Here is a 16,502-nt window from a genome sequence, read left to right on the forward strand (position 1 = left end):
CAAGTTTAATCTATTATTAAAATGTACAATATATAAGAAATGTGTTTTTGTTTAATATAATTTAATCTAGAAGATATATATAATACAACTTATTTTTCTATTATTTAATATTGAATTAATTTAGAATAATATAAAGAAACTATAAGTATAAAGCTTTTCAATAAGTTTTTCTTGATATATATGTAAGTATATGCGTGTGTGTGGTGTCGGAAATTATTGCTAATCAATTTCAGGTTACGTTTTAAATGTTAACTTTCTTAACTAAGTGATGGTTTCTTTTTAAATTTGATGGAGAAGTTGTTATGATAACATGAAAAGAGAAAAAAATTAAAGCTAGAAGTTTGGGTATGGGGTAATAAAATAAAATGCTTTAGAAACCAGCTTTGCCAACAGACCTATATATGTATTTGAACTTGAAGCTGCAGGTTTTTGCCAATTTTCTATAGGACTGGACACTGAATAGCCAACAATACAACTTAAGGAAGTGATGTTGGCTTATGAGTCTTGGATCAAATTAATTATTAATGTGGCCTACCTGTGGCAGTCAGTACGTAATTAATTAACCTGTACTAACAAATTGATCTCTAACTATGTATCATCTGTCTCAATAATTACACTTACTACTACTACTCGAAATTCCTGGTGAAGTACATGATGTTCAAGGACACATAAATGATGAATTTCTCGACTTGAGACTGCCTTTAAATTAAGCACTGCCCTCTCCATTTAACAGTCTTATATGCAATCCATCTCTCTCTCTCTCTCTCTCTCTCTCTTCTGGGCACATCAAAGATGCCTACGAAGCTGCAGAAATTCTTCGATTACGGAAAGCTGCAGGGTTACCAATACCTAGACAGCCACAATATTCTCTCCTTTTTGCTAGTAACCGGAGGCATCATGGCCATTGTTCTCAATATTCAACACCAGTACAATAATATTATTATTGTGTGCTCTTTCTTCTTCCTTGTCATCATCATCGCAACCTTCCACTACTTCATGTCAAGGCGGCGGCCTCGCCCCGTGTACCTAGTAGACTATGCTTGCTTCAAGCCTCCATGCCATCTCCGAATACCCTGTGCCACCTTCATTGAACATGCAAGACTGATATTACCGGCGCAGCCCAAAATAGTCGACTTTCTGATGAAAATCCTCGAGCGCTCCGGCCTCGGGGAGGAGACATGTCTCCCGCCGGCTATCCTTTGTATCCCGCCGGAACCTAACATGGCAGCTGCCAGAGAAGAGGCCGAGCTGGCCATATTCTCTGCCATGGACTCTCTCTTCAACAAGACAGGTTAATTATGGGAGCATATATATAGAACTCATTTATTTACTTAAATCTATCTTAAGTAAAGAAAAAGCATATATATTTAAATGTGTGACAAAGAATATATGAATATTTAAACATATATATATATATTCTTGTCTTGTAATAAAAATTAATAAAGAATTTGGATATTTTCTCGCTCAATTTCATTCTATTTTTCTGTCTTTTGTACCACCAGAATTGATGGCAAGAGATATCGATATACTGGTCGTGAATTGCAGCCTCTTCTCCCCAAGTCCATCCTTGTCGGCTATGGTGGTGAACAAATACAATCTGAGGAGCAATATTAAGAGTTTCAACCTCTCCGGAATGGGGTGCAGTGCTGGGTTGATATCCATTGATCTAGCTCGCCAGTTGCTTCAAGTTCATCCCAACTCCAATGCAGTGGTGGTCAGCACCGAGATCATCTCGCCCAACTGTTACATGGGAAACCAGAGATCAATGATTGTTCCCAGCTGTTTGTTCCGAATTGGCGGCGCCGCCCTACTCTTATCCAACCGGAAAGCCGATCGAAACCGAGCCAAGTACAGTCTGGTTCATATGGTTCGAACCCACAAAGGAATGGAAGACAAAGCCTACTCTTGCGTTCAAGAGGTAGAAGACCCAGAAGGGCACGTCGGAATATCGCTGTCGATCGATCTCATGGCCATCGCCGGCGAGGCCTTGAAATCCAACATCACCGCCATCGGCCCTCTGGTCCTCCCAACATGGGAGCAGCTTCGGTTTCTCGCCAGACTCATTGCCCGGAAAATCTTCAAGAAACAAGTAGAGCCTTACATCCCAGACTTCAAGCAGGCCTTCGAGCACTTCTGCATCCACGCCGGCGGCCGAGCGGTGATCGACGAGCTGCAGAAAGGCTTGCAGCTGTCGCCGGAGCACGTGGAAGCTTCCAGAATGACGCTGCACCGGTTCGGGAACACATCTTCATCGTCACTGTGGTATGAAATGAGCTATATTGAGGCGAAAGGGAGAATGAAAAAGGGTGATAAGGTTTGGCAGATAGGGTTTGGAAGTGGATTCAAGTGTAACAGTGCAGTGTGGAAATGCAACAAAACCATCGAAGCGCCGACAGATGGGCCGTGGATTGATTCAATTGACAGGTACCCTGTTCATATTCCTGATGTGGTCAAGTGCTAAGTTGAAATTGGTGTTCGTTTTCCCGGGAAGTTTGATCTTTATGGTTTCGGGTGTTGCTTCTGTTTTTGCTTCCGTTTATCTAATCTATTTTATAAATATTGTGGCGAGCTGTAGTATATGTCCACAATAACTGTTCTCGATGGAAGACAAGTATACTGTAATATTATTTGATTTCTGTTGAGTGCTTCTCTGTTGTGTGTGCGCGCGCTCGCGCTCGCGCTTGCGCTTGTAGCATACAGCTGATGACGAGCATCGCTGTGCTTTGTTTTATTAACTATATATGGAAATGTTGAAGATGCCCCTTTCTTGCATCGAGCTAAAAAGAACACCAGTTCTAGCCAAAGTTTTGGGGAAGGGTGAGTACTGAGTGGTAATTTTAAATGTTTAATATAAGATTACTTTTGTCCATTAATAATTTAATTTTATATTTAACAGAAAATTCGTACTCCTTCCATATAACAGAAAAAATGTTTTTTTTTCTGTTTATGAAAGAACTTCTTCTAAATTTTGGACACAGAACACAAAACAATTCATAAAGAACACTTTCATTTGGAGGAAATATATACATATATATACTTATATCTTCAACCCTCCTCGATCCTTTTTCAATTTCATGTTCTCAGTCACAGCTCCTCTTCCTCCTCTAGCTTCAAGTTCAGGTTGCCTTTCGCTCTACTATACCTTCCTCCCTCCTCAGCCTGTTCCTTGTCGTCATATTCCATGCCTCTCTCTTACCAGCAGTTTACACGGATTGCAACTGCTTTGGTCCAAATAAAGCTATGACATTCTTAATAAATTTCCTCAAAAGGAAACATTCAAGGGCACTTGTCCAGAATTACAAGTTTACACAAAATTAAAGTTACTATCTTCATAGGCATCATGGGATGATAATAACTCCAATACACCAAAGAAAATTGGGGTGCAGATGAAATATCTGCAGGGCAGCCAAAATGGAATACCACCATACCTGCAGACAAGAGAAGAAACCCCAATATGTGAAGGTGAGGCAGCCGATGATTCCGAAAACGACCACAATTTCTATTTCTGTCAAGCTAATGCTGTCAAGCAAGGCTGAAATGCAGTTCCCCACGCAACTACCTGCGGACTTTTCCTCCCAGGCGGTTTGCTGCCTCGAACCTGCAGCCATTCCCGGCTCAATATATCATAGGTAACCAGGCGGGTCTTTTGTCTTGATTTCAATGACAACATGATTACGTCTTTGTTACCGAAACAAGTCATGCGAATGAGCTTTCCATAGAACTCCAAGCACCATAAGATTGGCATTCTGTCTACCTCTTTCCACAAGAGAGTCATCTTCTGCAGCTCCCATATGCACACGCACCTGGCATCATTCCTCGCCTGTAACCCCACAAGTAGGATCCGTCCCGCACATTCTGCGAGTGTACAGTTGCACACATCTGGGGGAGCCGGGATTGAAAATTGCTTCCACACCCCTGTAGTCGTATTGTAGGATACCATCCCAACAGGGTCAGAACCCAGGAAGTAAAGTGTGCCATCAATAGAAATTGCATGTGACCTCGTGATAAGAGAGAATGGCAGCTTAATCCTGGAGGGCATGGTTGATTGGGTCCAGGAGTTCCTTAGAGAGTCATAAACTAGGTACTCACCATCAGTACGCACCCAGAGAATCTTATAGCTCCTAGCGGTTGATTCTGCATTCAGAGTCATTCCTACAGCAACTCGGCACCCATCCTGTATTGAGATATCTGGTAACTCCTTGAAGGACTGAGTTAGAGGGTTGCACACATAGAGGCAACCATGGCGCCGATTAACAAAGCAGATGAGACCACCAGCTGAAGCCACTGGAACAAGAAGTGACTTAATTGGAGAAGCAGTGATGGTAGTATGATACCATTTTCTCAAGCAAGGGTCATACATGGAACCAGCATTCACAGATACATTGCTGATTGTGTAAAACCAAGGTTGGGATTGGGGAACTTGCGCACACTGTTGAGCGAAACTGTGAGAAGTTGGCAAAGAATTCCACTTCCTACAAACTGAGCGGAAACGGCAGAATGTGTCAATTGGAAGTCTGGCAATGACAGCTTCAAAGAGGTCAGCGGGGAATTCTTTCCAGATCCGGTGATCCATAATTTCAGTAGAACTAGTAGGGTTAGGTAATCTTTCAGGATTCCTCTCTTTACGAGCTTTCTTTTTAGGGGGAGGCCTGCTATGCCCTGCCATATTGAAATTCCTGGTGTTTTCAGTCCTCTTTATGAAACTGTAGCGGCCGCCTTCTGCAGAGTAGTCATCAAGATGGATGAAGGGCACCCATGTTAAAACTTCCAAAAAATTATAAAAGCAGACTTGGAAACCACAAAACAATTTTCTAAAAATTCATAACATGCACAAATAGTATCCTTAAATTAAGAATCATTCAGGGCAGACCAGCTAAAATATATTTGTATGGCATTAATCTGCACAACAGGAATGTGCCTTAGCCTACTTCATGTAGGTGGTGGAGTTTGCCATGACCTTTTTCCCTTGGGGTTTTCCTATTTTGATTGGTTAGAACAGCAGGCAATGATTTAGTGTAGGGAAAAGACAAAAGCAAAAATAGGCGGTTTACTTTGCTAGAAACCGGCCTGCAGTGACAATACTAGTGTGATTGACTAAGATGCCGGTTCATCCCTTTGCACTTTAGGAGGGTGTTTTTATAGCATGAAAGCAAACATCTCGTTCCCACAAAATAGCAACTTTTCCTAATTAATCTCCAACTTGCCACTGACCAATACTTGTATAAATATTTATAACCCAATGTCTCTTAATAAAGCCATATTCAAATTACATACACAACTTGAATATTCAAGTACCCTACAAAAATTGCAACAGCCTTTGGCCAATATAAGTGCACCTAACCCATGCAGAGTAGAAGTAATGCATGCAGTTGGTGAGTTCAGCACTTGCCACTTCATAAACTAAATGAGCCACTTTTGGTAAATTAGTTGCATAATGACTCTTTGGTCATCTCATGAAGCTTTTCCATGTGAAGATGGTGTTGAAACTTTATCTCATCATTCCCTCACTAGAGGGTTGCGTCAATAAGGGCATTCCACGTAAAATTTTGTCACGTTGTTCTTTTACATGGATTTATATTGTCAATGTAACTTTTAGATGTCAATTGACATTATGAATGAAGTGCCTTGAAGTCCCTCCGTCCCTAACTTGGTTAGGATAAAGTGTAGTTGTTGAAGAGGATGATGACCGACTCTTTGGCCAACACACATCCATAAGAACCACCTTTCTCATTTCTCCCAAAAATTAAAATAAGTAAGCAGAAAAGAAACTAATAATCTACACAGACTACCATCATTAGTACTCCTACTGTCAAAATATTTTCAAAATTTAAACCTAAAATACAGCAGTTCTCTTTTCCTCCTTCCCTTCCTCTCTCTGCTGGTTCATTAGTGCTTACATCATTACTTGAAGAAAATGTTTCATTCATTCCAACATATAACATCACTCTAATTGAAAAAATGCTAGGATGGATCCTGCACCAACCATTTTGAAACATTCACATTAGTATCCATCAACTAGCAGGGAAAGCAAACTGATGCACAAATGCCCTTTGCATATTGCTACCCACAAAAGCATCAGCCTCAGGCTGTCAGTTCACAAATAATCTGGTTCAAACCAATAGAATGATTTACAATTCCTCAGTTGCACATGGATCAAGATACAACTGCAAAGGGTTGCCTACAGATACACAACTCTCTTCTCCTTTTTCTAGAAACTCAGATGCAACCAAAACAGGAGTTCAAATCTTCATACATACCTCGGAGATGCTTTTTAAGTGTTTCACTTAGGAAGCCAGGAAATAAGACTAAAAGTCTAAACATACAAGCAAGTTACCAGTACAAGGGGAGAATGCAGAAAGCTTCTTGGGAATCCTCACTGCCAACCCTCTACCACCACTCTCTACTTTCTCCGAACTCAGCATGATTACCAAAACTAGCTAATGATATGAATATTTAAAAAAATGAAAGAATGAAATCCACCATTATTGCTCCAGGCTATTCCCAGTAGTCTTGTATACACACCTAAAATATTAAGTCATGATGTTTAAAATATTCTTTATTTATTAGTGTTTTTATTTTATTTACATTTTCTTAATTATGGTTAATATTTAAGTTATTAGGTTTTGTAAGCTTTTTATTATATTAGCTTTAACAAGAAGTCATTTGACTTTTAATATAGAAGATAGCTAAGATAAGATAAAGAGGGATTCCTTTGTCGTCAATGGCTAGGACTAGGATTTATTATCACCGTAATGTAATATAAATAGCCTTTTCAGACACTTTGTAGGAAATCGTATTACTCAAATTCAACTTTTTGAAGTTTTCTTAAACCCAAATTTTCATACAGTCACTCCAGATTTCATTTTACACTATTTTAGCTTAACTTTTGCACTTGATTTTATTGATTCCTCCTCTCACACTGCATCAGAGTGCCTCAAACGTTATAAGATCTTAGCTCAACTACATCTAACAATAATTTCTTTTTGGGATGTAAATCCATGACATAAAGCTAATTTTTGGTAGGGTCACCAGAAGGGGGCTTTTGAAGCAGCTCAAACAAACTCTAAACATAACAAAAATCATCTTGACAAATATCAATACTGTATATTATCAAGCACGTCACAAATAAGCAACAAAGCTTCTTTTCCTTTTGGGTACATCTGAGGGTCAAAAAAGATAGGGCATGGTGCATGTTGCACCGATGACTTCAATAATGGGAAGAAGGACAGCTTACCACTGGTTAATCCTACTCCCAATTAGAAAAACTACTTTTTTGAAGAAAAAAAATACAAGCAAATAAACAAACAAACTACAAAAAGGAAGGAAGCGGGTCTATTTCTATTCATTAGGTAAGCCTGCAAACCAGGAAACGATTGTAATAAGCCCAGGGTAAAATAAATGACAGTTGTCCACAAGTCGACAAAATAAAACCACATTCCCTTGTGCCAATAGATATATGAGCAATAAAAATGTAAAACGTTTCTTTGATATAATATATACCAACCCTAGGTCTAGCAAAGCAAGATGGAAACAAAATTAAGAAAATGAAAATAATTACGACATAGGTGTTTGTGAATGGCTACAGAAAAAGCAAGTTTCCACAGAGTCACAGACGTCGATGATCCATGTAAAATTAACCCCAAGAAAGCATTTTCCTCTAGGAAATTCCCGTTTCCAAACTATCATCAGAAATCCACATAGCCTGATGATTACATTAACCTTCTTCTAACAAAATATGTGAGCTGTCCTAATGGCATTTTCAAATGTAGCAATTATCAAATTCAGGTAGGTTTATGAGTTCTCAAGTTACAATATACAGTAAGAGAAACAAAAAAAACCAAGAGTGGGTTTATATTTTGTACAAGGCAAAATACTTGTATGCATCAGTTAAATACAAACAAAATGAGGGCACATGAACTAGTTTTATCCAATAAACAGGATACCACCTGTAACAAATATCGAAACAAAGCGTGAGGGAAGAACCAAAACGTGTTCATTCACTAAGAAAAAGGAATCCAGTTAGGGTTAAACAAGTCTCGGTTCAATCTAATTAATAGAGAAAATTACTAACCACTAACCGGCCCAAGCAACGAAACTTCACTTCCTTCAGTTCTGTTTCCCCATCCTTCCTTTCCCTGCGCGAATCAACGAAATAGATGATAGAAGAAAACATTTCGCGGCCGATATCTACCTTCGGGAAATGCCAAACCAAAGAATAAAACCTAAAATCCCTAAAACCGCACAGAACAGAAAGAGCATAGAAAAAAAGAAAACCTAATTGAAGATACATGAACAAAACACTCTTCGCACTAGAAACCCTCCGCCCCAAACTTATCGAGCAAAATTAACACCACAGTACCAACGGCAGAGACATATATATATATATATATATAGAGAGAGAGAGAGATACCTAAGCAGGAGGTTGTGCGGCGACGGCGACGGCGGCTCTGGTGGAAGCGGTAGAAGAGAGTAGGGAGAGCGAGGACAGAAATGGAGTAAGAGGTGTTGTCGCTCCTCTTCTTCTTTCTTTCTTTCTTTCTTTCTTTCTTTCCGCCGCTTAGACTTTTATTACTAACCAGTTCCCTTTTGCTGCCACGTCACAAGTTATTATTATATTATTATATTAATAATATAATAATCTAATATTCTACACACGTTGAGTTTGGGTAGAGTAAATAATAATTTATTATTATATTATCTTCAATTTTAAATTAAATAATAATAATAATAATAATAATAAAATACTTATCTATTATAAAATAAAGGGTAAATTAGCATTTTCCCTGAAAGTAAAATTCATGCCCACTTTCTTGTATTTTGAACATATCTCTCTTGTGTTTTTACTTTTTAATTTTATTAATATTTTTTAATAATAATTAAAAATATCATATTATTCATCTTTATTAATAAATTATATAGAGATAAATTACTTATTTCTCTTTAAGGTTAGATAAAATTCACGATCACATCCCTATGTTTTAAAAACACTCCTATTATTCTCTTATGTTTTAATTTCATCAATATCTTTTAATTATATTATCTATTTTTGTTAATAAAATGTATATGATTCATACAATTTTATATGAATTATATGATAATTATGTATCTATAAAATGTTTAAATTTATTGCATCATCTTTTAACACAATATTTTATATATTTTTATCAAAATAAATTAATTATATACTATAATAATTAAAATAAACATATACTTATCTAAATTTCTTATGATTAATATCATGTTTTAACTATTTCTCATCAATTTCTTTTTTTTTATTTTGTCTATCTTTGTCTCATTAAGAAACAAATATTTATTCCATTTTATCCATTTTCCATCACAAGATTAAATATGTGTAAAATTTACCTATAAATATTTTTCTTTAAATTTATGTGTTAAATATATATATATATATATATATTAGAGGAGTAACTCACATGTAAAAAATAAAAAAATATAAATAATTTTTTTTTATGATTATAGTTTACTTTTTAATGTTTATACAAAATTTTAAATATATTAAAAGAGTTTAATTACAGAGAATATATTTTTTATTGCTAAAGTATTTTTAAAGATATAAGCTAAATATAAACATAACTACAAACAAAATATATCTTTCGCTGGACGACTAAAAGATATAATATCTTAAGAGAAAAAAATAGACATATATAAACTCTATTAAAATCCAATGACAAATAATAAATATATATTTAAATGTGAAAATATTAAAATAAAACACTGAATATTCAATAATACATCGAGTAATGGAGTTGCAACGTCTACAACCCCAATGGTTAATGAAGAGACACAGTAAGATAGAGACTGATAGAGCTCAAATTGAATCATACAATGAATAAAATATGATAGTTTAAAAATTAATAACTTACTTAAAGAAACCCTATGGTTGAAACAACATAAAAACCAACCTCGTCAAACACCAATATTTGGTAATGGTTGCCTTGAAGCTAAACAATAATAAAATATTAAAGATGGTAAGTGGTAGGCGAATATAGAAATATTTTTCAATTTTTAATATTTATTTATTTTTCTTAGGAGACCAATATGGTTAAATTATAGTTTCCCTAATTTTGGTCTAGTTTTTCCTTTCACGAGCATAAAATACAATTTCAATCATCAATGGTTATTTGGTTGAGCTAAGCAGTAAGCACAGCCAATGGAAGCATTACATTACAGCTAAGTCAGTCAGAAGAAGATTCTAAGAAAATCCTACACAAGATAGAAATTGAATTTAAGACCAAAAAACAAAAAAAAAAAGTTTTGACTTGTCATTGCCACCGAACATGGGCAAATTTCGGTCTAGTTCCATTAAGCTGATGCTGTGAAGCAAGGGTGAAACGCAGCGCCGCACGCAATCCACCGAGGATCAACCCCAGTGCCAGGCGGCGGCGTGTACTCTACAACCTTGAGCCATTCCCGGCTCAATACATCATAGGTCACCAGGAAGTGCTCTTCTCGTCCTGCTCTAAATGACAAGAAGATTACATCTTCGTTACCCAAGCAAGTCATCTTTACGGGCTTTCCATACAAGTCCAAGCACCATGAGCTTGGCATTCTGTCTACCTCCTTCCACAACAGACTCGTCTTCTCCAGCACCCATACGCACACCGATTTGGCAGACCTCTCTCTCAGCAACCCCACAAGCAGGATCCGTCCCCCACATTTAGCAAGCGTACGGTTGTCGCTCAGATGCGCAGGAGCCGGGATTTCGAATTGCTCCCAAACCCCCGAGGCCATATCGTAGGACACAATCCCATCAGGCTGCCGCAGCAGGAAGTAAATTGTGCCGTCAATAGAGACTGCAGATGACTGGAAGTTGAGACACAATGGTAGCTCGATCGTGGAGCCTATGCTCCCTGAACGGGTCCATGAGTTTCTTACAGAGTCGTAAACCTCGAACTCACCCTCGCGATTCAGCCAGAGGATGCTATAGGTCCCGGCATCGGTTGATTCCCCGTTTAGAGTCATCGCTGCAGCAGCTGGGCCCCATACATCGATTGAGCCAACGGGTAACTCCTTGAAGGACTGAGTGAGAGGGTTGCCCGCATAGAAGCTCCTGACACCACTGCGAGTGCAATGAAGAAAGCAGACGAGGCCACCAGCTGAAGCCACTGGCCCTACACGAAATATACTGGGCAAAGCATAGATGGTAGTGGGATGCCATTTTTTTGAGCCAGGGTCGTACATGGCACCGCCATTCAGACTTTCAAGGTCAAGGGAGACCGTGTAAAACCAAGGTTGGAGTTTAGGAAGTTGCGCAAAGTGTTGGGAGAAACTGGGAGAAGCCGGCAACGAATTCCACTTCTTACAAACTGATCGGAACCGGCAGAATGTGTCAATTGGAAGTCTAGCAATGACAGCTTCAAGGAGTTCTTCTGGGAATTCTTTCCAGATCTGGGGATCCATAATTTCAGGAGAACTAGCAGGGCTAGGTAATCTTTCAGGATCCCTCTCTTTCTGAGGTTACTTGTCAGGGGGAGGAGGCTTGCTAGGCTCCGGCATGTTGAAAATTTCAGATTCTTCGGTCCCCTTTAGGAAACTGTAGTGCAGAGTTATCATCTTGATGAACGACGCACCATGTGTAAAAAATGCACCCATGTTAAAAACTTGCTACAAAAATTATATAAGCAGACTTGGAAACCACAAAACAAGTTTCTATAAATTCATAGCATGCATAAATAGTATCCTTAAATTAAATATCATTCAGGGAAGACCAGCTAAAATATATTTGTTTGGCATTAATTTACACTGCAGGAATGTGCTTTAGATAGGCCTACTCATTGTAGGTGGTGGAGCTCGCCATGACCTTTTTCTCCTGGTTTTTCCTATTTTGCTTGATTATAGCACAGGCAACTATTTAGCATAGGAGAAAGACAAAAGCAAAACTCCGTGAGTTTTACCTAGAGAAACTGGCCTGCAGTGGCAACACATTCTGATTGACTAAGATGCTGTTCATCCCTCTGCTTTTTAGTAAGGCACACATTAATAGTATCAAAGCAAATTTCTCTATCCCACAAAGTAGAAACTACTTCCCTAATTAGCCTCAAACTTGCTACTGACTAACATTTATATATAACCCAAACCCATGCAAAGTGGAAGTAATGCATGCAGGTGGCGAGTTCTGCACTTGCCACTTCATGAACTAAATTAGCCATGTACGGTAAATTAGTTGCATAATGACTCCTTCGCCAACACGTGCTCATAACCACCTTTCTTAGTTATCCCAAAAAATTAAAAGCAGCAAACAGACAAGATGCTAGTGGCTACTAAACTACCATCATCAGCATCCCTCCCTCATTAGTCATTACTTGACAAAGAAAATCATTCATTCAGTCAGACCAATAACATCACTCGAATTGAAAAATGCTAGGATGGATCCTGCACCAACCTCTTTGAAACATTCACACAAGTATCCATCAACTAGCAGGGAAAGCAAACTGATGCCAAAAAAGACTTTTGTAGATTCCTACATACAAAGCCATCAGCTTGCACTCCAAAAAAATACAACTGCAAAAGAGTTACCTACAGATTCACAACACTCTTCTCCTTCCTCCGGAAACTTAGATGCAACCAAAACAGAGGTTCAACTTCATGCATACCCTGGAGATCAAATCTTTCTCGGTTAGTGCTTTTTAAGCGTTTCCCTTTGGAAGGCAGGAAATAAGATTCTAAACATGCATATGGCTTACCAGTACAAGGCCTATACACAGAAGCTTCTTGAGAATCTTCACTGCTAACCCCACCAGCACTCTCTACTTTCTCCAAACTCAACATGATTACTCAAAAAATAACCAAGGGTAGGAGGAGTATGCTTCTGTACAAAGGCAAAATACTAGACTGCATTAGTTAAACACAAATAAAGTGAGAGCCCATAACAAGTTTTATCCAATAAACAAAAGACCACCTGTAACAAATATCAAAACAAAGCATGAGCAGAACACCAAAACATGTTTATTCACTAAGAAAAAGGGATTCCAGTTACAATTAAACAAGTCTCAGTTCCATCTAATTCATGGAAAAAATGAGTAACCAGCCCAAAAACCACCCACAAGAAGCAGCAGCAGTTAAGCAAATTCCAGGTCAATAGAATTGATAGCAAAGATAAGGAACCAGCCAGGGGAACACTTGTAACAATGGCAATATATGCTAAGCATGAACATTTTCTAGGTAAATGAAAATGAAAGAAAAATCAATCTACTTATAAATATGCATATTCTATATATAATCAATAATTAAACCACAAGAATGAATTTTTTATTTCGTTTTTCTTTTTTTTTTGTGGCAACTATCTATTTACTACTTATTTTGCAAACCAAGCAAAGAAACCTCACTTCAGTTCCTTCAATTTTATTTTACAAATTGTTTCGCTATCCTTTCCTTTTCCCTCCACGAATCAAAGAAAAAGATAGCAGAGAACATTTCCACAGCTGATGTGTACCTACAGGAAATGCCAAACCAACAACTATGAGCTAATTGGCACAAGAACAAAACACTCCTCACACTACAATCCTCACCCTACCTCCAAATTTTGGAAACAAAATTAGCACCACAGATCCATCAGCAAAGGAAGAGAGATTTACCAAAACTAACTCATGCTGTCCACAGTTCAAATCAAATATGAATATTTTAAAACATGAAGAATGAAATACACCATTATTGCTCAAGGCTATTCCCAGTAGCCTTGTATACATGCCTATAATAATACGATTATTCCCATCCATTTGATTTTACATTATTTTAACACGATCTTTTCACTTGTTTTTGCTGATTCTTCCACCCACACTGCATCAAAGTGGTATCAGAGTGAAACGATCCTATAGTTGTGTTAGGGTTTTCACTTGAAAGCAATGGTTAGAGACACTAGAAAACATGGAAGAGGCAATCAAATGAAAGAAACAGAATTGCCTGCAATGCGATAAATAATTGAAGATTTGTCGCAAGCAATACATGCTTTGCAGCAGTAGGAACATTCAGGAACCTGCATGGAGATTCCAGAAGGTGACCACAACCCTTTTGACTTGCCCAAAGGTGGTCTTCTTGAGGGAGAACTTGATGATGTAGAAGATGAAAATCCCTTTCATGATGCTGGAACCGTAGATTTAGTGGCACAAGGAAGATCGGAATAGCAGTTGGTCCGTCCCCTTGATTTGTCAAATAGTGGAATCAAAGTAGAATGCTTTCATTTCCATTGAAAGATGCATCTCGAGGACTAATTGGATTCAGGAGCAAGCTTAGAGTGTTATTTTGAGTGGAAACCTATCTTTGAAGATAGGAATGTGCTTGTAGTGAAGATGAAATTGGAAAGCACTGCGCTTCAATGAGAGAAGAGAGTTTTACAGCAACACACTTGCCAAGGGAAGCCAAAAATTCAACTATCACCAAAGGTACAAAGCCTCATGATTTCATTAACTTTCTTCTAAAAAAATCTATGAGCAGTCCTAATGGCATTCTCAATATGACAATGCTAGGGCAACACAACAAAAGCCACATGAAATTTTGGATGGACAATTCTATTTCCACTTTTATACTTGTGTCACTCTATATGACAATGATGACATACCACTACAATTTAAGATAGACCAAACGGTTAAGATGTGAACACCAAATAAGATGACACAGCATTGAAGATTTAACTAAATGGTAACTGCAAGTGATGGGAATGCCAAATCCATTTTTATGAGGCCACTTACTATAAAGCATGATGCTCATTATCATATGAAAAGTATTTTGCATTACAATAAGGACAAACTCACGCTCCACATTAGAACATAAATGTTGAAAGTCAAGAAAAAGGATGAAAATAATACTGATTAGAGCAACAGATCAGAAGAGCGGTTATTCTTTTACTCCCTCTCTCTCCTTTTTTTTTGGGGGGGGGAGACTGGAAAACATCAAATTCCTATGACTTCGCAAGTTACAATAAACATTAACAAAAAAAAAAAAAACAAGGGTAGCGTATGCACAAAGGCAAAATACTTGTATGCATCTTTTAAATACAAATAAATTGAGAAGGCATAACTAGTTGTATCCAATAAACAGGATACGACCTGTAACAAACATTGAAACAAAGCATGAGGTAAGCACCCAAACATGTTTATTCACTAAGAAAAAGGATTCCAGTTACGTTAAACAAGTCTCAGTTCCATCTAATTAATAGCCAGAACGAGTAACCAGCTCAAGAACCATCCCCAAGAAGCAGTTTGGTTAAGCAAGTTCCAGTTCAACAGAATTGATAGTGAAAATAAGGAACCAGCCACGGTACAGCAAACAAGTGGCAGTTTATGCTAAGTATGAACTAGAAGTTTTCTAGGGAAACGAAAATGAAAGAAAAATCAAACTACTTATACATATGCAATTTTATGTACAATCAAACCGCAATAATGAACTTTTTTTCTTTTTCTTTTTTTTCCCGGCAACTATCTTCTTACTAACTTCTCATTTTGCAAACCAAGCAAAGAAACATTCGCTTCACTTCACTTCCTTCAGTTTGTCAAAGAAATTGACTGTAGAAGAAAACACTTTCCCGGCCAATACCTACCTCCGGCAAATGCCAAACCAAAAATATGACCTAAAATCCCTCAAACCAAACAGAAAGAACATAGAAAAATAGAAAACCTAATACTTAGTAAAAAAAATCGAAAACTTAATTGAAGACAAAGGAACAAAACAGTACGCGCACTAGAAACGCCCAGCCCCAAACTTTTCAAGCAAAATTAACACTACAGTACCAGTGGCAGATATAGATACATATATACAGATAGGGATAGAGAGACCTATGCAGTTGGTGGTGCGGCGGCGATGGCGGAGGCGGCTCGGGTGGAAGCGGTAGAAGAGAGTTGGGAGAATGAGAAAACGGAGATTGAAGAGCTTTTCCGTCGCTCCTCCTCTTTCTTTCTGCCGCTTCGACTTATTATTAACCAGTCCCCCGGCCCTCTTCCACGTCACCAATCATTTTAACTCACCTGGGTTAGGTTAAAAATTAAAAAAAGAAAAGAAAGAAAAGGCTAATTGTATTTAGAAAAAAAAAAAAAAAAAACTCCATTTTGATCTTTGTTTTTGTTTGGATTTAGATTGAATTTTTATTTTTTTTATTTTAATAATGTTATAACATACCCTCTGGAGGGCTGCCTTCAGAAAGCCTCCAAGGAGCTTCCGTAGGAGAAAATTTCAACTCCCCGAGGAAATCCCTTTCTCGAAAGGTCTTCAAGGACCAACCACCTGAAGACCTGGCCAGATCCTCTGAGAACCCTTCAACGACTTGTCTCCCTAAAGGTTTGGCCCATCTACCTCACTAGGCATTTGGTTGAGCTGCCTCTTGGAGGTCTTCTGGAGACCTCTCTCCCATAACTTAATCCAAATTGTTCCTTAATAACCTGGCATGCCCCCTGTCGTGCCTTATTCCTCCGAAGACCAATCTTCAGGAAGGTCTCTTCTAGCCTTCCAAGTTTAACTTGAGACACCAAAACACTAGTGCACCCTTACTCGAA

At 38.0% G+C, this 16,502-nt stretch overlaps 2 protein-coding genes and 1 pseudogene across 3 annotated transcripts; 1 reads left to right on the plus strand and 2 right to left on the minus strand.

Moving 5' to 3' along the window:
• Positions 1–770: 770 nt before the first annotated feature.
• On the plus strand, positions 771–2,647 carry LOC127810455 (3-ketoacyl-CoA synthase 6-like). The gene is made up of 2 exons (XM_052349962.1): positions 771–1,291; positions 1,503–2,647. The coding sequence occupies exons 1-2, from the start codon at positions 793–795 to the stop codon at positions 2,459–2,461; spliced, it is 1,458 nt and encodes a 485-aa protein (XP_052205922.1). The 5' UTR covers positions 771–792; the 3' UTR covers positions 2,462–2,647.
• Positions 2,648–2,860: 213 nt separating this feature from the next.
• On the minus strand, positions 2,861–8,543 carry LOC127810456 (F-box only protein 6-like). 2 transcript variants are annotated; one of them, XM_052349964.1, is made up of 3 exons: positions 8,411–8,543; positions 8,079–8,135; positions 2,861–4,719 (listed from the first exon to the last, which is right to left on the minus strand). In XM_052349964.1, exon 3 carries the CDS (start codon positions 4,664–4,666, stop codon positions 3,509–3,511), a length of 1,158 nt encoding a protein of 385 aa, XP_052205924.1. In that variant the 5' UTR covers positions 4,667–4,719; positions 8,079–8,135; positions 8,411–8,543; the 3' UTR covers positions 2,861–3,508. The 2 variants fall into 2 exon arrangements, with proteins under 2 accessions (XP_052205924.1, XP_052205923.1); XM_052349963.1 differs by having other exon boundaries at positions 2,862–4,719; positions 8,072–8,135.
• A 1,574-nt stretch (positions 8,544–10,117) lies between these two features.
• LOC127810595 (F-box only protein 6-like) lies at positions 10,118–15,954 on the minus strand (annotated as a pseudogene).
• Positions 15,955–16,502: the final 548 nt, after the last annotated feature.

Source organism: Diospyros lotus, chromosome 9 (assembly GCF_014633365.1).
Source record: "Diospyros lotus cultivar Yz01 chromosome 9, ASM1463336v1, whole genome shotgun sequence".
NCBI classification, from domain to species: Eukaryota; Viridiplantae; Streptophyta; class Magnoliopsida; order Ericales; family Ebenaceae; genus Diospyros; species Diospyros lotus.

What these genes read in the sequence shown, in the direction of transcription:
- LOC127810455 (XM_052349962.1), top strand. Translation starts at nt 793, where the DNA reads ATGCCTACGAAGCTGCAGAAATTCTTCGATTACGGAAAGCTGCAGGGT. An exon ending in CTCTCTCTTCAACAAGACAG is followed by an intron (nt 1,292 to 1,502) that starts GTTAATTATGGG and finishes TTGTACCACCAG; the next exon opens with AATTGATGGCAAGAGATATC.
- LOC127810456 (XM_052349964.1), bottom strand. Translation starts at nt 4,666, where the DNA reads ATGGCAGGGCATAGCAGGCCTCCCCCTAAAAAGAAAGCTCGTAAAGAG.